The sequence below is a fragment of the Pollachius pollachius genome, assembly GCF_949987615.1.
Source record: "Pollachius pollachius genome assembly, chromosome: 18".
Lineage (NCBI taxonomy): Eukaryota > Metazoa > Chordata > Actinopteri > Gadiformes > Gadidae > Pollachius > Pollachius pollachius.
In genome coordinates, this window is record NC_136951.1 from 8,435,453 (window position 1) to 8,458,910 (window position 23,458).

The following is a 23,458-nucleotide window of genomic DNA, read 5'->3' on the forward strand; positions in this document are numbered from 1 at the left end:
CCAACACTTTGTGACTAATACTGCAAAGCAACATTCTCGACTACTCCCCGATAAAACCAAAAAAACGATTGGATATAGTGACTGATTCATTGAGCTGTTTGCACTATTGCTGGGCTTAAAGGAGATTTTTTTTGTCCTAAAATAGTTTTGATACAAACAGTATGTTTTTCAAACAATTTCAGTATTTTTTTCAAACTCTTAGCCAACAGTACCTGTAAAAACGTGGTTGTGCTTGACAGAAAAAAAAGAAATTGGGTTTGTTTTTTTTATTCTAAAATACTCTTCCCCCACCTCTTTGAGGTTTGAATTGCGTTTCACCAAAACTACAAGAACAGTTGTTTGAGTTTTTTTCTTTACATTTCAAAACGCCAAATCAACATATTATGTCCAAATGCACCTATATATCTTTTCAAAAATATAGCATTTCAGTCTTCACAACAAAATAATAACAGTTCTATAAATCATTTTTATCTCAAACAATCCTGCTTCGTCCAAAGCCTCCATTGAAGAACTGCGGGCTCTTTTTGCATCCCCTCCCCAAAACCCATTGAGCCATCAAACAAAATATCACATCTTCTCTGTTCAATGTAATCTTCAAGTTTCAAGTTGACGGTTTCTATTGTTCGTAGTCTCCGGGTCTGTTATAGAGTCACTATTTCCTCCCGACCGGCTGTTTGAGACACAGTTCACTTCCGGCCGATACGATTGGCAGACTGTTATCGCGATGGTGTCCAATCAGGTGGTTGATGCTGTCAAATATGTGGTCTTTTGTCCTTACCTTTTTTCCAAAACAAGAACAGATGGCAATTATTAGACACAGTACAAAACAAATGTACTAAACTGCTTGATAGTGCTGAAGTGGCTCCTATTCTACCAAAAAGCTACTGGGTTTAATTCCTCATTGTCCACAGCCTACCCGGAGGCATCCTTGAGCAAGATGCCTTACTTACATGCCTCTTAGTGCCTGTGCCTCCAAATTCACTGTATGTGGTGAAAGGTTTCGCAAACTGTGGGGTTGCGACCCATCAGTGGGTCTCAAATACATAACTGTTCTCAACGATATGCCTTCATTCATTCCTTGTTGGTTTCAGTTGATTATGAGAACTTGTTTGAAGACTTAAAAGGGGACTAATGTGTATCGATTGACAATGAACAACATAGAGATGGTCTGGGAACCTCCTGCGCAAAACGAATCCCCCTTCCGGTCTTCAAACATACGTTCGAAATATAAAGTACACACACAAGGCATATAGGCATATAAAAAACTACTTTATTTGGGCCATTCCCACAATTTGAAAACCACTGGGTTAGATGAAAGAAATAAACCCAACTTTATTTGTGGAATACTTTTGGTTCAAAATAGCAATGGGAAGGGCTTGACAAGTTAACAACACAACAGTAAATGAGTTAAAAATAAGAATCACAGAAGGTACCATCTGAGTAAGGAGCAATACAAAGTGATTAAAGGGGAACCGTCACTCGGCTATTTTTCGGCTGCTTCGTACGCAGGGTCTGACGGACTGTCTCAACTCCTTTTCCGTGAAGGCAGGCCATTCACAGACACACACTTAATGTCATGAAGCGCATTTTATTTCAGTAATAGTTCATAAAGCAGTATCAGCAAATAGCCAAGTGTGACGCTTCCCATTTAACAAGGGCAACACGAGCCAAAAACAAACAGCATCCTAAGCATCCTAATCAAAGAGTCACCGAGACACATTCAAGAAGGAGGATGAAACATGAAAAAAGAAAACGGGCACACGCCTGACGACGTCTCACTGACGGTGACCTCAGACGGCGGCCGCTCTTACCGTCCCCTCGGGGTCCACCAGCAGCAGGTGCTTGGCCAGCCCGTGCTGCATGCCCGTCAGCACGTAGGAACCCGGGTTGGTGGTGCTCTTGCGCACCAGGAAGTCCCCGTCGTCCCGCAGCAGCTTCTCGGCGTCCCGCCGGCTCATCTGGCCGTGGTACCAGGCCTGGCCCCCCAGCTCCTCCTGGCCCCGCGGGGCCACGGCGCGCGCCAGCAGGGGGCTGCAGTTGTCGACCGAGGAGGCCTTGTGGAGCCCCGCGGCGGAGCAGCAGGCCGGGGGCAGCGGCTGGCCCGCCCCGGGGTGGCCGGGCGGGGGCTGGGAGTGGATGGCGTCCTCGAAGGGCTCTGGTAGAGGAACAGGGATAGGGTCGGAAAAAGACTCTAGGGAAGGAACGTACCGGAATGGGATGAAGCTCTGCGGAGTTTTACAGATGGAGAATCTGTATGTTGTTGACGTTTTTAATACATTAAGCTCTGTTTCCTACAGGTTGTGTAATCCGGCCAACCAGTGTGTTAACTGACGTTACCTAGTCCCCCATGTTAACCTTTTCCCTGGGGGGAACTGGTCCCAAGACCCCCTTATCTATACCAGAAATCCCCTGGACTTCAACATATCCCTCACATGAGGTATCATTGCCGGGAGCAGCTGAAACTCTCTAGCAGAGTGAGCCCAGTATTCTGGGCTCACTCTGCTAGAGAGGAGATAAGTATATGTGTATACACTAAAATAGGTTAATTGTCTACAACTATTGTGTGCTTTTTTGCATTTTGAATTCTCAACTATCTACAAGCAATATCTCATAAAGAAATTGTCACGACACAAGTTTTTTTAAGTATGCCCCACGTCCAATTTTGGACTCTTTGGATAAGTTCTAGGATAGAAGCACTCGATTGAAGAGGATAAGACTGTGACACATTGCTGAAAGGTTTTAGTTGTTCTGTTATATTCCTTTGAGTCTGCTAAACCTATAAATAGTTTGAGTTCTAAAGCCTCTTCCCAACAGCTGTCACAAATGGCCAAATCAAAACTACAGTACATATTTATATATAGCTATTTGTATATCCAAAATAACTTAAAACAAAACAAAATGTATCAATGTCAAACAAAAATAGGAATGTACCAAATATGCTCATAATTCATTTTTGGCAAGACCAGGTCCCAAGTCTCAAGTCTTTGGTCACAAGTCCAAGTCAGGTGTCAAGTCTATGGTCTTATGTCAAACAAGTCCTAACCATTCACATGAACTAACCAGGACGTACTGATGTGAAACAGGTCCTAACAAAGCCCTCAGGAGCAGTGCATATTTCCGCAATCCACCAGTGCTCAGCGGCCAAGCCTGGTATTGCAGCTGTTTTAGAGGGCTGTGGACGGGTCCCTCGATTCAAGGGGCCCAGAAGTAGATATCTCCGTTCACTCCAAAACAAGTGGGGAACAGGAATGTGTCTCCGCAAAAAGAAAACTGGATATCAATCAAAGGCTCATAATTATCTACAGTCAGTGTTTAATGTCGTCGATTTACCTTTGAGCATTTCCTAGTATAGGCTACTGTGTAAAATGCTGTTTAGAAGTAACGTTTGTATCAAGAAACAAGAATCGAGTGACGCTCTTATTCCCGCTCTCCTTGCTTGACTGTGATCTATCAGCTAGGATCGATTGCTCTTCCTTGGGTCCCCGGATGTTAACACTGAATTTTTCCGACATTGAATTCTGCAGCTGAATTTGGCATGTTGAATTTGGGGACATTGAAAATATTTACGTTGAAATTTTTAACGTTGAATATTTGATTATGAATTTTTAACATTGAAAAATAAAGCAAAATATGATTTATTGAAAATTTTAAGAGTTAAATTAAAAAAAATCCAGATACGTTATTTCAATGCATAAATATTCAGTGCTTAGAATTCAATCGCTTTTTATTTTCAAAATCCGATGGCACAGATTTACTTCCATACACCTCAAGCGTTTTATTTTATTTATGTATTTTTTGAGGGAGGGAGAGGGAGGGGTGAGCAGCGGAAAGGAGTCGTAGTGAAACAAATGTTGTTTCGGCCCGGCATAATAATTGTTAAATAATAATTGTTGTCCAGATGGCAGGAGGAGTGTAATTTAAAGATCACATATAGAGGATCATCGGCGGGGTTATTAACTTATACTTCCATGGTCGGTAAACAATGCGTCTGTACTCGCTCAGACCTCTCGCTTATGATGCTTCAATGCTAACAATGCTAGTTAACAAGCATATTTCTGCATCCGGCATGTCATGCACTAGGGCGTGGCTAGGAGCCCATGATGCGGAAGCAAATCTCTCCTTGATGTTGCCCTGCGCCATTGAGCAGTTTTCATAGGAATGAATGGGGGGCCATGATTTAGTCCGCTGTCCTTTCTTTAATAGGTACATGGTCCTAACCTGTCACATGACCTAACCAGGGCGTACTCATGTCAAACAGGTCCTAACTGTTCACCTAATGTCTCCTAACCAGGGCGTACTCCTGTCAAACAGGTCCTAACTGTTCACCCCTAATGTCTCCTAACCAGGGCGTACTCATGTCAAACAGGTCCTTACTGTTCACCCAATGTCTCCTAACCAGGGCGTACTCATGTCAAACAGGTCCTAACTGTTCACCTAATGTCTCCTAACCAGGGCGTACTCCTGTCAAACAGGACCTAACTGTTCACCTAATGTCTCCTAACCAGGACGTACTCCTGTCAAACAGGTCCTAACTGTTCACCTAATGTCTCCTAACCAGGACGTACTCCTGTCAAACAGGTCCTAACTGTTCACCTAATGTCTCCTAACCAGGACGTACTCATGTCAAACAGGTCCTAACTGACCACCTAATGTCTCCTAACCAGGACGTACTCCTGTCAAACAGGTCCTAACTGTTCACCTAATGTCTCCTAACCAGGACGTACTCCTGTCAAGCAGGTCCTAACTGTTCACCTAATGTCTCCTAACCAGGACGTACTCCTGTCAAGCAGGTCCTAACTGTTCACCTAATGTCTCCTAACCAGGACATACTCCTGTCAAACAGATCCTAACTGTTCACGTAATGTCTCCTAACCAGGACGTACTCCTGTCAAACAGGTCCTAACCAGTCACCGGACCCAGACGTACTCATGTCAAACAGGTCCTTCTGCGGGCTGATCTTGGCGTCCGAGGCGTGGTCCGCCTCAGCCTGCAGCACGGCCAGCACCTGGGCGTCGATCTGCTGGGTGTTGACGTACGTGGGCATCTCCCCCGCCTTGGACGCCTGGCCCTTAGCCTCCGGGAGGCTGTATGTGTCCGTCGACCCTAGACACACACACCGCGGGACCAGATGTTAAAACCCTCGTTTTCCTGCTCAGATAGGGGTAGCCTATTAGCCTCCTCTTAAAACGTCTTTAGATCTTATCCGAACACAGACTGAGGAAGAAAATCATGGTGGATAATTGTGTGGCTGCAAACAACAAATGAACCCTAATGCTTATGCTCTAGCCTGTGTGCTAACCTTGGACTTATAGAGTGTTTTCACGGAGGCAACAGTGTAGGACAAGCACAGGTGCCACGACACTAATGGGTCTGCTCCTTAGATGTACCAGGCCTTGGGTAGTAGGCACAGCCTCACTTGTTCAGTTCGCTACCGTTGCATTGGTACATTAAGGTAGCAGAACCATTGTGTTTGGTCCTAGGAGGACACCTCTGTGAACAGGGTCTACGCTCCAGGATCTCAGCAGACGTCGTCCTACCTTGTGTGACGAGCGAGGGGGTCTTCTCCTCGCCCCAGCCCTCTCCACAGTGGCGTCCCTGGTAGTACGCGGGGTCCACGGAGCCGGAGCCTGTCTGCTGACCGCAATGACATTGTGGTTTAGAGGCCTGTTCCTCAGGGGTACTCGGAACAGTTGAAATGATTAACATTTTGTGTTGTTTTATATTCGGCACGTAATGACTAATGTTGAATTCATTTATAATTTTTCAAAATGTTATTGAAATCAGCCCACAGTTGCGTGCAGCAAGCCAACCGCCAAAGACATCTCGGTACTAAAGTGTTGACTTCACAATTTCACAGTAAGAGAAAACTTTCAGATGAGAGAAGATATCTTTAAAGGGGGTACATTGGTAAAATATGGTCTGAGAACCACTGATGTAGTGCTTCCCAGGCAAATATATCTAAGTCTACCTCCCACTCATCCTTGGGCTAAGATAACTAATTCCTACCTGCTCATGAATGGCACGATACCAAACTAAAGGTCCATCCCTTCGTATAACAGAGCTTTATAGTCTCAATAAATGTTTTCATCAATAAATCAAATCCACAACGACAACGCCAAAATCGAAACTGAATATTAAGTGATTCTAATGCATCCCCAAAACAAAGCATTAACATCAGAACCAGGGGTTCAATCTGACCTGGCCTCCGTCAGACACCCCGCCCTGGCTGGCCAGTCTGGAGTCGATGAAGCCCCCGGGCGGGGGCATCTTCCCGGGGATGTTGTTGTAGTAAGGGTGCTCCGCTGGCTCCTCCTCCTCCTCCGTCCAGGGGAACTCCTCCATGTTCAGCACTCTGAGGAGTCACACAGTCACCTGTTGATAACCTCCACAGCGCTGCTCGTGAGCGGTACAACACCGAGAGCCCTATTTCAATGGTCTGAAACGCAAGTGAGCAGCCCAAAACGAGGTAGCTTTGTGAGCGGGGCTCTGTCGCTGTTGCTATTACACCGGCGGATAAATGACTCTTGTGCCCGACGCAAATCTGAAAAGGGTTGCGCTGAAGTAGCCTAATTACCCGAAGGTGGGGTTTGGACGTAACGTGCAATAAACCAATGAATGAACCACATGAATTTCAAACTTGAAATAGCTGAGTTTATGGCCAATAATATGCCCTAATTCACACATGGAATAGCGTTTTCTTCTACAACTTCCGATAAAGAGTCGTCATGTGAATTTCGGCAAGGAAAACTTAACACACATATGATATGCGGTCCTGTGTCCGCAACTGTGGTTTTATTTAATGATATGCGGCAATACATTAACAAACATAGTTTCCAGGGACGCGGGAAGTGGGGGTGCTTAGAGTGCTGCAGCACCCCCCCCCCCGGCGGCCCCTGGCTGTAACTGCAAGTGAGAAAGTTTTCTGAACAAATCAATACTTTTTTTTTAAGTATAATTTTATCATACAACATGATTTTTCATTCAATTATTGACATCCACCCTTTTTATGATATTTATGATATTATCATTTCATTTTATTTAGAACATTGTCTGTGTAGGCTGACGTAGGCTATGACGCACAACGCAGAACAATGCTATGCGCGGCAGGAAAATTAAAAATGTCAAGCTTGGTACAAGTGCAACATGACGCAGAAAAGATGTATTTCCGATTTTTTTGGACCGAAGAAGGCAAAACTTCATCAAAACACCAGCCGGTCATCTGATTCCCTGTCAGCAGCCCGCTGTCTCCCAGCACCCCTGAGGAAGAGAGTTCATGTTCACAGACGCTATTGCTGCAAGACAGCGCCGGCAACAATGGTGCTATCGCTAGCCCCCGCCCTCCGGTCGAGCCTAATATCGACTGCGCCGGCAACAATGATGCTAACCTCCCTCCGGTCGATCCTAATATCGGGGTCATCCCTATGTTACCCGGGTCCTATGTTCCGCGGGTCCTATGTTCCCCACTCGGGGAACATAGGACGTTTTTTTTTTAAAAGGGTCCTATGTTCCCCGAGTGGGGAACATAGGACCCTTTTAAAAAAAAAAAAAAAAAAAAAAAAAAAGGGTCCTATGTTCCCCTGTAGCAATACATAAGGAGCATAGGACCCTTTTTCTGAAAAAGGGTCCTACATTCCCCGCAATCTATCAATCTTTACGGTAGACTCTCAGCCAGTGTTTCCGCTAGTAAAAATTGGTGCCGGTCATGTGACCTGGAAGGTTTCATTTTAACGTTTTTAGATCGGGCCCAGAAAATCAAGCCCGACCCGGCCCGAGCCTGTGCACGTTCTGTCCGAGCCCGGCCCGGCCCGACACATTCACTGTAATTATGAGCCAATGCCAAGCCAATGCACTCACAACTCAGTTGTGAGTGCATTGGCTTATTATTTCCATACAAAGGAATGACAACATATTACTTTAACTTACCAGACCTCAACTCTGGAAGCTTTCCACAGTGTTATTTTGCGTTTTACACCAAAAAATGTGTTTTTCCCTTTTATTGGGATGTTGTGCAGGTATGTTCACATTTACTGACTAACAACATATATTTTTCTTACACTGCAACAATACAGACCTAAAGTTATGTGTAGATATCTTTGCCGTGGTGACTATGTAGTTGTTGTTTGATAAAGACCTGATGCAACCAGTGTTCTATTTTTATTACCAGTGTTTTATTACCACACCCTATTTTCTCCTTTAGACTGTACCTGGCAGCCATGCATTTTAATGAGAAGGCTGGCCGTTGCCAAGTGAAGACAAGCTCAGGAAGACTGAGGTGCAAACTAAATTTCCCAAAAGCAAAAAAGGGAGCGGCTACGGTGAAAGCAGTAAAAACACAACCAACATACTGTAAGTTGTAAGAAAATATTTATTGATATATGTATAAAACACTTTGTACATTGTTACATGTAGAGTTTACCTACATTGTATTTCTTTTAGGCTATACCTTCAGCCTGATGCATCTCCTCTTTGAAGAGGTAGTCCCTAACCCCCTGCCCTACTTGGAGGAACGTCAGAAGATTCCTGTGCCCAGTTCCCTATCGCCCCAACACGAACGTCCACCCTTAGAAGACGCTATTGCGGCCTATGTATCTCGCTTTAGAGTGGAGGAGGTTTAAATCCAACATATTGGCCTTCCGCATCAGGGAACTCCCTGCGTATGTGTTGGACCACACAAGAGGGGATGACAACACGTATCTTCCTGCCAAGATATCCCCAGCACCAGCTGACAAATAACCTGTAGGCCAAGTACCTCAAAAAGCAGAGGACATTGTTGTTAATGTATATATGGCCAAGGCTGAACTGTATATAGTGTGTGAGTTATATGTGACATGTTAAGTCACGTGTAAATAGAATATAAAATGATCCTTATTTGTATTGGTATTATTGGTAGGTACAGCTCCATCACTTTGACTTTCACTACACAAAATAGTGTATGAGCTTGGTAGACATGTTTGAATATGCTGATGTGCCGTAGTGTAGAAATTTTTTCATCTCACTTACTCATTGCCTCTAACTTGCAAGTTCCCATAATCACGTTGATAAATGTTCAGGGCATTTTGCTGGGAATATCTATTAAGACAAACTGGAGCTAGTCCTGGGTGGAGGGTCATGCATAATACTGGTGGATCCTCGTCTTCCATTATTCTTACAACCTGTGCAATCAGATATGTTTGATTAATATAATCTGATTTTACTGACAGTGTATAACCAAAATGTAATCCATATCACCCTTCGTGGCACTGTCTTACCATTGGTGTCATCCATGCAGCATACATTCTCCACCTCTGTCTGCATTGTAGAGCAATTCCCACAGGTACACCTGAAGCAAAAGGTAGGCAATGTGTTTGGCAGCCATCAATAATGAAACAAATTAGGCTATAGGCCTACCTAATATAAAATCAGTCTGATAATATGAAAATGAAGATGCTGTAGGTCTTTGCAAATGATTAAATCGGCCTACAACACATTTTTGAATGCCAACATAAAAAAGAATTATGACTATCCTAAGCCTAGGCCTATTTGAATAACCTGGTTGCTCTGTGAGAGATCAATAAAGCAATCATTAAAAAGCTATTTGATGGAAAGGGCTATATGCAGGTGTGTAGGGCTAGTGGTTTAATAAAAAGCACAAATTTGGTTATCACAGCAAGTCGTGGTCCACGATGTCGTCTAACACTTTTGGTATGTATTTACTCATCATGACGTGATGAAACATACCAAAAGTATTTGAACAGGTAGCCTGATTCCGGGAAAGTTGAGTGCATAGCCCTATTGTAGGCCTACTATATTGTACGTAGCCTAAATGTGGATAATACCGTGTGATTTTGGAATATTACACAATGCATTGGGTTCATAAACGATTTGGAGGTGCATAAACTATTTCTGAAATAAAAGAGGTGGGAATAGGCCTATGCTCCATTTAATAGCGTATAGCCACAACTAAGCCCTATATGCCAGTTAAGTTAGCTCACATTACCATTCTGAAACGTCCATCATTGTACGTGTTTGTGGTTGTTCTTGGTCTTCTCCTTCAGTCTCATCTTCCGACTCTGGATCAAACACGTAGGGCAAAATTCCTGCCATCGTTTTAGGTTTGCTGTGCCTCGGTAAGCATGTGGACAGCTGCTTTGTCGTCCAATCAGAGCAAAGTGAAATTTAAATATTGAATATTCATTAGAACAGCGATCCAATCAGAGCAACGCTCATTAGCACATGAATATTCATGAGAAAAGCAGTCTTCTACCAGGCTTTTCAGACATGCTAGAATAGCTTGAAATAAGCTATCCAAGACATTTCCAACACAAACAATGTTACAAACTCGATCAAAGGAAATCAAGGATAATAAAAAAAAATGAATGAAATGGGTGTGGCATGGGATCTTTAAGTAGTTATTTGCGAGTTTTAGTCCCAGAATGATATGGTTTAGATTGTCGGAATCAGTGGAGACTCAACTTTCATATAATATATAGTTTGTGCAGGTCCAATTTCGTGAAAAAGATCGCGATTGCAGGGCTCTCAAGTCTCACGCATTCGGCGTGAGACACACACAATTCAACCCATGCACACGCTCACACTTCGTATTTCTCATGCAGAGAAATTACCGGGATAGCGCCCACCAATTTGGGCCGCTATTTAACAGTGGAACAGGTAGGAACCAAATGGGTTTCCCGTACGTAGGGTAACCAGACGTCCTCTTCCAGTAATGGTGGAGAAAGTAACAGACAGTAACAACACATACAAAGAGGGGAACATAGGACCCGGGGAACATAGACACGCTCCCCTAATATCTTGGCTTTGGCTAACGTGCAACTGCCGGCAGTCGCAACAACTAGTTATTTTGTTGGTGAAGAGCCCTGCCAGCCAAAAGGAGTTTCACTTCCCAGCCAGCCGATCGGCAAGTGAGAACTTTAGCCGGTCATTTAAGGTTGGTTGGTTTGGCCAGTGGACGTGGCTACACTACGTGAGGGAAACCGACACCGCGTTATGCTTCGTGTGCTGCTCTGCAATAGAGAAAAAGCTTGTCAGGGCAGACGGGATAATTAATGCTGGCAACTTCATTAAAGGAGGTTTTGGCAATGGGCGGAAAGCAGGTGAAAAGTTTCGGGAGCATGAAAAATCGCGTTTCCATACAGAAGCCATAATCAAGCTGGCGGCACTGAAAAGGACCCCAATTAATGCGCTTATGTCACAAGCAGTAGCTAAGGAGCATATGACTGCGCAGACTGCGCAGACAAAAAAAGAGCAAAGACGGACGGTTCACTTGACGTTTAAACTGTCACTTTCCTCATATCAGACAACTCGTAACTCTGGATGAAAATTAAGGCTTTCTTTTATTGTCACTTTCCTTTGTAAACCTTTAGAAATGACCTACTGAATCCTTGTTATAACGCTGTGTATAATCCCGGACCGCAACAGCTTGTCGGCATGTTGTTAGTGTGTGAAATTCAGCACAGTATCATCCGAGTTGACTCTGATTTCCACATTGTTTACTTGCTAACGTTTGTGAATAACAGTGGCTAGTTGGCTGAGTTAGTCTTTTTACACACCAGTAGAGTGTTTATCAGAGCGGAGCCCTGAATTTGACGTCACCCGTCATCTCGTCTCTGTAAACAATGGATGTTGCGCAGCATTTATTATGTGGTCATTATATAGACTCTCTCTCAGCAGACTGTATTATGCGTTACGTGTTTAGCTTGCGTGTGTTTAAACAGATGGATGCACACACGCGCGCCTGCATTCATTCTTTTTAACACTCACTCGCGGTAAAACAATGTTTTCTCACGATCAAATAATCATCAATCCTAAAACTTATGGGCTTGTACTGTAGAGATACACTTATTAAAATCTTCATCCAACATTCTCTTCGGTAGAATATCTCTCTTACGAAACAGGAAACAAGGCCTGACTCTCTGTCGTTATCGTTCCTAGTTTCCGGCCAAGGCTCTGTGCTGATTGCCCCCAGAGGTTTTGCAATAACATAGTAGTACGAGTAGGTCACAACAATCAGCCTGAGAAATCTGCCCTTTCTTCAAGGATTAGAAAATGACGTTGGCCTCAACATACAGATCAAACTTTCCTGAGAACTCATAAAGCATTTCTTTAGAAGAGGGTGACTCACAGTTCACAGGAACGACAGCGTCTTGGTGACGCATATACATTTCTTTGTTACCGCCCCATTTTTTTGTGTTACTGCCCCTTTCTCATGATACAGTATATGAACAATGCTGAAAACAACATCTCCTTAAAATAACTGCATTAGCAAAACATCAAATCAAATCACATCCATCAATTGTGTATTAACAAATAATGGTGTAATCAAAACAACCATATGTGTTATCCGCACAGTAGCAGTGAGTAACCCATGCACAGCAGAAATAGACAGAGATTCTCATTTTAGAGCATTTAGCTCCACTCACCCCTACACTACCTATACACGGTCTAGCACTCTGCCCCCGATGCCCAAGCAAGGTACTGCAGTCTCTTTCCTGTCACAACAGGCTCATGTGGTTTTAAGGCCTATTCTTCAATCCTATTTTTGTGCTAACTAGGTCATATGTCTGCTCACCTGTCGTGCGTTGAAGAGGGCTTGCTGGAGGGACACTGAAGGTACTGCTGGAAGCGCAGGTCGAAGGCCTGTCCGATGCTGCTGATCACGGCCTGGGCCAGACTATCGGAGCACTCCAGGATGTGACACGCTGCCCAGGGGAGGAAACACAACACCATGAAGCCTCTGACTCGCCACTGTAAAACACCTGGTTAGCATACTGTGTTGCCGGTTTCAGGTCACTAGGTAAATGATACAACACCTAGTTAGTATTGTGTCACTAGGTCAGTGTATACAGGTCACTAGGTTATTGATACAACACCTAGTTAGTATAGTATGTCACTATGTCACTGGATACAGGTCCCTAACATAATGATATACAAATAATTACAAAGTAAAGTTGTAGTATAGTAGTATAATTGTAAAAAAAAAACATTTTATTTTAAAAGCTTTTATGAGTTTGTTTTCAAATAAAGTAGATAGCAAGTAAGTTAAATAAATGAAAGCAAATTTATATACACACAAATACATACAAATCAAATGATCTGAGTGTGTGGTATGGTGGAAACAAATGGACGAAAGAAGAGGCCCAAGAGGAGGTGAGTTATGAGGTGGCCTGGGAGTACTGGTCAACTGTGTGTTTCCATTTGAACAGTTTATTTAACCCCTAGCTGGTACACTGGGAGACACGGTCAGAGACTGAAAGACGCGAACCACTACCTCTTCGATTCACCGGGTCCTTGGCGACGTAGGCAACGTAATCCGTCGTGTCCTGAAGCGAGGCCAAAAAAAAAAACGATTGTTAGGAAACAGATATTTTAAACAGCTAGATGGAAACATATGACCTTACACTCTCAGTGAAAAAACTAAGCTTGAAAGCGTAAACATCACTTACTGGGTTGCCGCCCGATGCAAAGGAGATGGACTGCATATGGTGGTTGGCGATGATCTGTGAAGAGCACAACACGACGTCTCAACGTGCGCCAGTGGCCGTTTATTTAAGGAATGTGTTTTTTCCTGGTTATACCGGTTATAAACAATGATCAAAAATAATTTGATTATTATAATATTATTGTTTTTTTCTCGACTTAATCAGCGTACATTAAAACCGTCTTCTGTGGTGCTTGAGATTTGTAGTGTGTTCTATGTCAAATGTTGTCGTTCGTGTTGGATTTGTAGCGCATCGATCGGGAACTGTGTGCTGTCATCGAAAAACGATGGACACAAAGTTAGAATGTCAATTCAGTTATTCAAGCAAGGTCAAAATAAACGCTAACCCTCTAACCCTAACAATGATCATAATGGAAAGTAACTTGTACTTTGAGTCATTTATCAACCAGGTACTTTTCAACTTTAACTTGAGTAGGTTTCTAGAACGGTTATTTTCATTTTTACTGTAGTCATCTTTTAGGGGAGAAGTTTTACTTGTACTTCCTTTCAAGCACGAGTCCCCTCACTGACCTGCTTGGAGTCTGGGGTCATCAGGTTCAGGCTGCTGGTGGAGATGTTGAGGTTGATGGACATGCCGGCAAACTGGAGGTTGCTCTTCCCCAGGATGTTGGACAGGGCTTTGGAAGGAGGCTGCAGGGCACAGGAAGAAACAGAGGTAAACGTTACATTTTGTTCTATTATTTATTTTCAAGTGATGTTCAGCATCCACTCCACGGCCCACCACTTGGTCTATCAAAAGGAATCTCAGGAGGCCCAGTTAAGAAAATGCTAAAAATATATGTGAAAGAAAGTTTTTATTAGGTCTCGCTGTTGTTCTTAACTATTTTTAATCCCATTTGTTCTTGACATATAAAATCCTGAGATCTCTCATGAAGAAATGTAATTTAAATGAAAAGACTCATAGTGTTTGACAGATATAAACGTTCTTACGCTGTCCGTTAATACAAGGGCATTCATTCGTGCTTCCAATATTTCCCTGTCCTCAAACATAGACTTTGCTGTTTTTGCTGGATGTACTGTGCATCGGCCACACCCATTACATAGAGGTAGGGTATCATCTGGATTTGAGGATATTAGTCATGCAGTGACAATCACATCCCATTTCATCTCACATATCATTTATCTGTGAGGAGCCGGTCAGCACTGACAATGTGATGCATGCGATCTCTCCTGCATTTAAACCGGGAACGGCTAGAACAGAAATGCTTAGTTTCACACCGTCCATTAATGTGTGTGTTCATCACACACACAAACACATCCTAAACATAGAGACACACATGCACACGCACAGGCACACACACCCTTAACATAGGCACACACACACACACACAATCAACAGAGACACACACTCAAACGCACAATAACAGACACCCATACACACACACACACACACACAATCACACAAACATGCACTCGAGGACACACTCAACACACACACAGGCGCACATGCACACAGCCTTGCTGATATTCTGCACTACATGAGTCACTGAGTGCTGCACGAAGTGTGCAATGCATCGTGGGCTAAAGCTATGCCCACGCACACTGAGGCCAATACCTCTCTCGCTCGCTCTCTCTCTCCCTTCCCATCTCTCTCTCCCTCTCTCTCTCTCTGCCATTCTCTCTCCCTCCCCCATCTCTTTCTCTCGCCCGCTCTATCTCTGCCTCTCTCTCTCCCCCTCTCACTCTCTCCCTCCCCATCTCTCTCTCTCTTGGTCTCTCTCTCTCCCTCCCCCATTTCTCTCTCTCCCTCGCTCTCTCTCTGCCTCTCTCTCTCCCCCTCTCACTCTCTCCCTCCCCATCTCTCTCTCTCTTGGTCACTCTCCCTCCCCCATTTCTCTTTTCCTCGCTCTCTCTGCCCCTCTCTCTCCTCCCCATCTCTCTCTCTCCCTCGCTCTCTCTCCTCTGTCTCCTTCCTTCTTTGAATCCCATTTTTAAGAAATAGAGAGATAGACCGATCCGCACATTAATAGACGTGTGTATACAAATGCAGCCAGTCACGCACACTCACACTCACACACACAACCACACACACAACCACACGCTCAAAACATTGTGAGTGTGTCTCAATTAAGAGCATTGCTGACCAAGATCCACACATCACCATGCCTTCCTATCTCCCCCTTCCCCTGCTTTCTCCCTCTCTCCCCCACTCTTTCTCTCTCCCTACCTTCTCCCCTCCCCCACTGCCTCCCTCTCTCCCCCGTACCTTTCTCTTCCGCTGGGCTCCTTTTGTCCCTGGGACTGCCTCGCATACCAGGCTGATGGCCTCCCTGCAGACAGGAAGGAAGAGCAGGAGGAAGGGCCGGGGAGAGAGAGAGAGAGAGAGAGAGAGAGAGAGAGAGAGAGAGAGAGAGAGAGACATAACCACACATAGGGGTTATTGGAGTCTAATAGTTGTTTTTATTATTTTGGTATACACTGAGCCAATAAGCAACGAGGCTAGACGCATTACAGTACTTCATTGACAAAACTACAGAAAAGTTGACAGCAGCTAATAGTATCAACTGGATGAGAAATAGTAGCTTACTCTTTATTTCATTCTCTATTCTCTAGTCTTTAGTTGGCTCATGGGTTGAGTCCCTCATGCTAGCCCTGTGTAGCCCTGAGATTAATACCAGGATGGCTCCAGTAATCCAACACAATATGTCGCTGCTCGCTAGTCCTGACACTAGACACTAGACTTGCTCCGGGAAGTCATGCAGAAACATTGATGTGACAGAAACGATTTGCTGTTTGCTTTGGCCTCTCTGTGCAGAAGCGGTCGATTACCTAAAGAATATTTCTTCTCACAGAAGACATGCATGTGGACAAGAGCATACTACCGTATGCAGTGTTGATTCATAAGAACCGTATTGATCACGTTCCAACTTTTAAAACTAGTTTAATCAAATCAACCTAATCCACCCCTTGTTTCTTTGATATACAAGGTTGGTTGCGAACATTTTGGGGTGACTGCATGTCCAAATTTTAGTCTAAAATATTTATCAAAAATATTTTTATATGACATGAAATTAGTTTGAATCTTGACTTGCGTATTTGTGTATTCAGAACGGCAACGTGAGCCTATCTGACTTCCTAAATGATTATCATCCTGATAATGTCATTTGTTATTCTAATTGCACTAAAAGCTGTGGTTGGTTTCTGCACGTTAATGACTGAGCAGACCTCAGAGGACGCTGAAGGTTTGAGTCCTACCTTGTTATTTGTGATCTGGTTGTGAAATCCAGTGACCTCATTGACCGTAAGACTTCTATGCAACCAAGGTACTGAAAAAGAAACATGAACATATATAAAACACAAAGTTAAATTTATATTCGCTGAGAGATGGGCATCTTATTATATCATAAAGCATTTCCTAAACAGGTTGTGATGATAACCGGAAAAGCACAGTGTGCTATGTTCAACAAAAGAGAGAGAACTGGCCTGAATAAGCTTTTTTCAGTATAGACTTATCATAATAATGTATGTTCAAGTCTTTGACATTAAATGGCCAAATGCAAGCAAAGTGTATGATCAGAGATGTGCTTCTCTACCTTCATCTCTTTTGTGTCCTCACTCAGTGAGCCAATGGCCGAACAAACATATTGTCCATATAAGGCCCGAGTGTGTTTTGGTTTGGTGGCTGCATCTGGAGTAGGGGGGGTAGTGAAAACCGATCAGGGACAATGGCTGTGTTAGATGTTGGGAGCAGACGTATTCACAGACAGGTTCGCTCGTAGTTCACCCTTTCTACAGAAAGTCTCTTGGTGTGTGTGTGTGTGTGTGTGTGTGTGTGTGTGTGTGTGTGTGTGTGTGTGTATGTGTGTGTGTGTGTGTGTGTGTGTGTGTGTGTGTGTGTGTGTGTGTGTGTGTGTGTGTGTGTGTGTGTGAAACATGATCACCAAACAAACACGCGAATAAACAGAAAACAATGGTTGGCACATGGAAAAATGAATTCCGCCTATCACAATATGTCATGGTTTCATATTGAATAGAAATCTGATGAGGGTTCACCATGACATGGGACAAAATCTATTGAAATTCATTTTCATTTTTAGAAAACGTGTGATCAACCTCATAACTGGGGTGGGTTCTAATGGCTGCTTCAATGGGGATACCAATCACCCTGTCAAACTAGATCTCCACATGTTCTCCTCAATCGCCATCTCAACGATGCGCAGAAGTAAGGCAGAGAAGTGGCCTAAAGCATCCTCCAAAGCAGATTTGGACTGAGGATACAACAGTGTAAAAGAACTTTGGAGATCTACGTAATCAGCCGTACAGTCACAAATAAAGCGAGTGCAATGGTTGTGATTCAACAAGAAAATCAATACTCAATGTCCCCTTTAATGACGCTGTAGTAGCATTCAACGCCATACTGCTTCTTTCCCCCTGCTCAACCACAGGCCGATACTGTGTCTCCTCTAGCTTATAGTGAACATTGAACAGGGCGGTAGATGTAGGAACGCTGTTGTAAAACAGGGGCCCTTTGACTCAACAGTCCACCATGGATTAACTAGCTAGCACACTGATAGCCTAAGGAAAGCTGGATGTCACAAAGCCGCTATCACAGACTAGCATGAGTCCCGCTTATTAACAACCAGAGGCCACTTCCTCTGCCGCCATCTCTACTCAAGAGCGGATCTAAGTCAACTGTCAGATGAGTCAAATGTGGTTAACAGGGATTTCTTTTGCAGCACGTACCAATGTAAAAACTGAGTCGCACAATATAGCCAGATATTGTGATCCTCATTCACGTTTACACAGCGTTGCTGTTGAAAAATAGAATAATAATAATGTATATGCCACTTGCTAGATGCTTTTATTTAAATTTGTATTCAAAAAATGCAGGTGCAAGTGTTAATGTCCTGCTCTGACAACAGAGCAACAGAGAACCTAACAAGACCAAAACTGAAATAGGCTTCAATTCATGAATGAAAACAAGGTGTGGTTGTTATGTTCTATCAGATACAGACAATGTTATTCTGTCGCTCTATCACAACGTTACACTTCTCCCAGCGTGTGTGAAGAATAGTGCAAACGTCAACATGAGCTCATGGTGAGAATGGGGAGTTTATACATGACACTACTTATGAATGAATGGCTTCAGTTTTTACAACACCGAACCGTCCGGCACACAGTACAACAATATGACTCAAGCTTCATCCTCCACCATCAAATCTCCTGGTTGAGAAAGACATCAGAAAATACATATGTCACACAAACACCAGCCAAGACAGTGTCAATTTATATCAAAAAGAAAGGAAATAATCAATAAATAAAACAAATCTCTAACATGTAAAAACCTTGTGCATCCAAAAGACATTGCCACACACGAACACCCTAGCAACCACCAAGGACAAAATAAAGCTGGAAGTGTAAATAGTGCCAGCGTTAATCAGTGTCCCTTCAGAGTAATGGTGCGTGATGTGTAAGCGTGAGCACATGACACTAATTAAAAGTGCTCCGAGCTGAACAGCACATGGAACTGTGTGTGTGTGTGTGTGTGTGTGTGTGTGTGTGGTTGGTGGGTTCCAGACCACCACCAGCCAATCACAGGCCTCTGTCGCTCTAACTCAGTGTGGCCGCTGTTCCACAGCATCGACTGGACAAATAAACATGCTCTCGCCCCACAAATGCCGTTAATGGACTGTCATGCTGGGTCTGGATACTGTAGGCTTTGTGCTCAGGCCAGAATAAGAGTGACAAGGAAATAATGGTGATAGCACTGCCTGACTCTGACTCTCACACTCTCCCTCTCTCTCTCTCTCTCTCTCTCTCTCTCTCATGAATAACAACCTCAATCAACTGCCTTTCTGAGTGACTTACACCGTTACTCATTCAATGGACTCATTATTATGTTTCTTCTCAGAACCTTCACACATTTTTTGTTGCTTTCACTGACAACAAGTCCCTTCGAGCCAAATTCATTCACACCAAAACGCGGAAGGTCCATGGTGTAAGATCCTCTTCTGCTTCATCCTCCTCCTCCTCCTCCTCATCCTCCCTGCTCATGGCTACTGTGACTCATTGCCAGTGTGACATTCTCAGCAGCACCAGCAGTTGTGTGCCAACTTGCTCGCCTTCCATCTCTCTCTCTCTCCCCCTTTCCCTCTCTCTCTTTCCCTCTCTCCCTCTCTCCATCTCTTGGCGATCTCACTCTCTCACTCTCTCTCTCTCGCTCTCTCTCTCCATGGGTAAGTGCTATACAGCGATTGAGAGAAACAACATGCATGTCTTTATGTGTCGGCTCGTATCTGTATCAGAGAGCCAGTGCCACCGGGGGGGAGCTGGGCGAAGGAGAATCAACAGCGTACGGGAAAATGACATTGCTATGGTTACAAAAACACGAAGCCATGCCATTTCTGACATGAAACAGGTCGATGCGCCGCCGAGGCAAGAACAACACACAGGAGAAGCAAATGAATAAAAATGCTCGTAACATTCTGCCGTTGTCACACGCTGATTTAATAATAATGTACATGATGAATTCCAGGGATTTCAACATCTGTTGACTTGAATGAGAGACTGCTGTTGTTGTTGTTGTTGTTGTTGTTGTTTTTCCCAGCTCTGCCATCAATGGCTTCTCCTATTTTTGTCCACTGGTGACCTTCTCTGTTTCCTGAATTATTCAATATTTTCTCCTCTAGACCCTGTTCTTTCTTCTCAGCCGAGCCCTAGCAGGGCTGCCACCTACACCCACACAAGGGCGCCCATGTAGAGAGCTATTGACACTAGGTTCTTTCTCTTTTCATACCCCCCCACCTCCTTGAAGCCATAGCTCAGATCAAGTAGCAGCACGGTAAGATCACTTGTAGGGATGTCATTAATAAAAACAAGCCTAGATCAAGACGGAGAGAGAGAACGATATAGAGAGAGCGAGAAAAAAGAGACAGAGAGTTGACTTACATTGACAATATATGTAACTCCAGGCCCAGAGATCTTCTCACTGGAGTGAAGCCACCCTCTGGGGGGTTTACTGCCCAGCCCGGCGGCGGTGGTGGTGACGGTGGTGGTGGCGGCGCCCGTGCCTCCACCACCACCTCGACCCGGGGTCCGGTCCTCCGCGCCGGGCTGAGCCTCGTCCGGCCTGCACTTCTTGTTCATGCACCCGGTGGTGGGCTCCAGCTGGGAGCAGTGGCTGGTGCAGGCGGAGCTGCCGGTGGTGGTGCCGCTTGCCGGGGAGCCGTGGTTGCACGTGGAGCCGGCCGCACAGGGAGCTGCCACGTGTGCTGCTGACCCACCGGGGCTGGACCCGCCGCCGCCTCCGACCTGCAACTTGGACACGGCCAGGTCCTTGACGGCCGAGGGCAGGCCCTTGATGCCAAGCAGGCTGCCCGAGTTGCTGAACTTGAGGTGCGACACCTTATTGATGAGGGTGCAGAGGGTGGTGCCCCCATCGCCGTCCAGGTGGTGGTCCGAGCCCTGGCTGCCGACGGCGGACGGCGAGGCGACGGCGGCGGCGGCGGACGGGTGGACCTCGGCAGGGGGGGTGTAGGGCGTCACGGTGGAGGCTGGCGAGGAGGCTGCCGACACCTTGGAGTTCATGGACAGGCCGTGGAGGAGGTCATCGACGGACGTTACGGACTCATTCCTGAAGCGGTTGTATTTGGTACGGTGAAGCATGCCCTTTTCTCTCTCTCCCCCGCTCCTGCTCTCTCTTTTGCTCTTTGTGCTCGTTCACTCTCTTGCGGCTGACCTGACACGCAACCTGCCCCTCTCGTCTGTCCCTCTGTCTCTCTCCCTCTCTCTCTCACGAGCGTATTGACAGGGTTGTCTGAGCGGCGGTACTTATTGCCCACTCCTTTAGCATAGCAGCGGTGGCACCGGGCTGCAAATGCCTCGCAGCAATCACACAGGCCACCTGACCGTAATTTCCCCCTCCTGTGTTGACGCGATACAGCGGCCGCCGATGCTGCTCAGCCTCAAAATCCTCGCCACCCACAGGCTGCGGTCCGGTCCAGAATCCGTCAGTCACATCAACCAAGGAAAAGAACTCAATAAACGCAGAAACAAAAACAGAGAATCGGAAAGAGGTAGGGGGTGGAAAAGGCTCAAACGCAAGACCCTAGCAGGAAAAAATCTAAGCACAACATGGACAGTTGGCTTGTTTTTGTTCCGTGGCGCGACGTTGGCGACGATACAAATGTTATTGATCCGTGGACAGAAGAGACCAGAGAGGGGAGGAGAGAGGAAAAAGGGCTGTGTTAGTGATGTTGATGGATTCGGCCGGCGAAGGTTGATGCTGCCGGGGAAATAGAAAACGGTATCTGCTGCCTGCCTGCCTGCCTGCTCCGAGCTAAAGCATGACTCACTGATCTGAGAAAAACCTGCTCAACAAAAGGCTTGCTGAACACTGCAATTCACTTCCTGTTAGAGGGCGAGAGAGAGAGAGACAGAGGGAGAGAGAGAGAGAGAGAGAGAGAGAGAGAGAGAGAGAGAAAAATCCTCCCACATACAGCACACTAGAACCAATCAATTCTCAAATTTGCCAGTCTGATATTTCTCATCCATTGTAGAAATGCTTTTGTGTTTCATAATGTTGAATTTTATCGCAACATTTGAGATTAATATGCTACGTTGTTATTAAGTCAATCGATTTCACAAATAAACCTGTCAGATTCTTTAAAATCCAATCCAGGGTAAACGCTTTTTTTTATGAATGAATTGCTGTTTTCATTAACTAACTATAATGACTGAACACCTGAATAAGCCTGGTGAAATGATTTAGTGCAACTAGCCCCTTTTGTCATCGCAGCTCAAATAAATATGACTTCAAAACGACCGCAAACAGACTTTTCTGAATTTGTAATAAAATGCTCCTATTTAAATACCTCGTACATACGCCACCATGGAAGATAATGAGGAAAGATATCTAGAAAAGAAAAAAATAGGAAACATACTAAACAAAACCATAGCAACAGCCCAAAGCCAATAACACCACTAACCATGTAAAACCATGGAAAGGAAAAAAATGACTCCTGGCCTTCGATCTTCGTATTTTAATCCATAAATTGGTGGACCTCTAAAATATGCGCCATTCTACTCATCTGTGGATCTTGAAAACAATCATAACAGCCACAAATCATCATCTAAACACCATGGTCTGTCCTCTTCTGTTTACATAAGCATGTACTCAGTCCTTTGTCAACATTCTGCAACAAAGGATTATAAAAACGCCGAACCGAGAGCGCCAACAAACCAATATAGTTTCCGATAAACGTCTCCGAAATAACACACGAAACAACCATGCGATAGACTGATGATCCACTAGGTCCTGGTTTTAAACCCCTTAGCCTCTCCGTGCAACCAGACCTACTCGAGCGCCGACACAATACCCACGATACGATTCCCGGGCGCACATATGTCAATGAAACCAGCCGGCAGAGAACCAGAGGCAAGGGGAGTCTCGTTCACACCGTCAGCGGCCAAGCCTCGTCTTCATCCCCCGACTCCTTATGGCGGAAAAACAGAGATAGAGAGCGCGGATCGAGACACCATTCATGTAAAAATGTCCCCGGGAGCATCTAGCGGAGGAGAACGACTATCCATTCATAAGCAGCTCCCTCACTCCTTCTGCTGCAGATTTCGCACTGCAGTCCCTCCCAACATCTCTCTCTCTCTCTCCCTCTCTCTGTTGCTCTCTCACTCCCCCTCTCTCTCTCTCTCTCACTCTCTATCTCTCTCACTCTGCTTCCTAGCAAATATAGAAGAAAGCACGTATTGCTTCTCCCTCTGAAAAAAAACAATGAGAGATAAAAAGGAGGAGGAGGTGGAGATGTGCCAGCAGGATTTCAAAAGGTGCAGGGAGCAAAAAATCAAAAGGAGAAAAGATGGAGAGGGAAAAAGGCAGAGGAGGATATAAGGTGTGCACAATTTAATATTTTATGTGAATGACATCGCAGGCAGGCATACCAATGTTTCTGTGAATGGAAGCTGGGCCTTTCTGCCTCTGCAAGGCAATCCCTGGGGATGGCATGGCGT

General features: G+C 44.8%; 1 protein-coding gene across 1 annotated transcript; it reads right to left on the reverse strand.

Annotated features, from left to right (window-relative positions):
• Positions 1–475: 475 nt before the first annotated feature.
• Positions 476–21,100, reverse strand: shc3 (SHC (Src homology 2 domain containing) transforming protein 3; the record flags this gene model as incomplete). The annotated part of the gene is made up of 12 exons (XM_079756102.1): positions 476–778; positions 1,812–2,155; positions 4,927–5,103; positions 5,538–5,631; positions 6,199–6,352; positions 12,566–12,695; positions 13,265–13,328; positions 13,440–13,493; positions 14,006–14,125; positions 15,702–15,765; positions 16,691–16,761; positions 20,384–21,100. 12 exons carry the CDS (start codon positions 21,098–21,100, stop codon positions 653–655), a joined length of 2,115 nt encoding a protein of 704 aa, XP_079612228.1. The 3' UTR covers positions 476–652.
• Between the last annotated feature and the right edge of the window lie 2,358 nt (positions 21,101–23,458).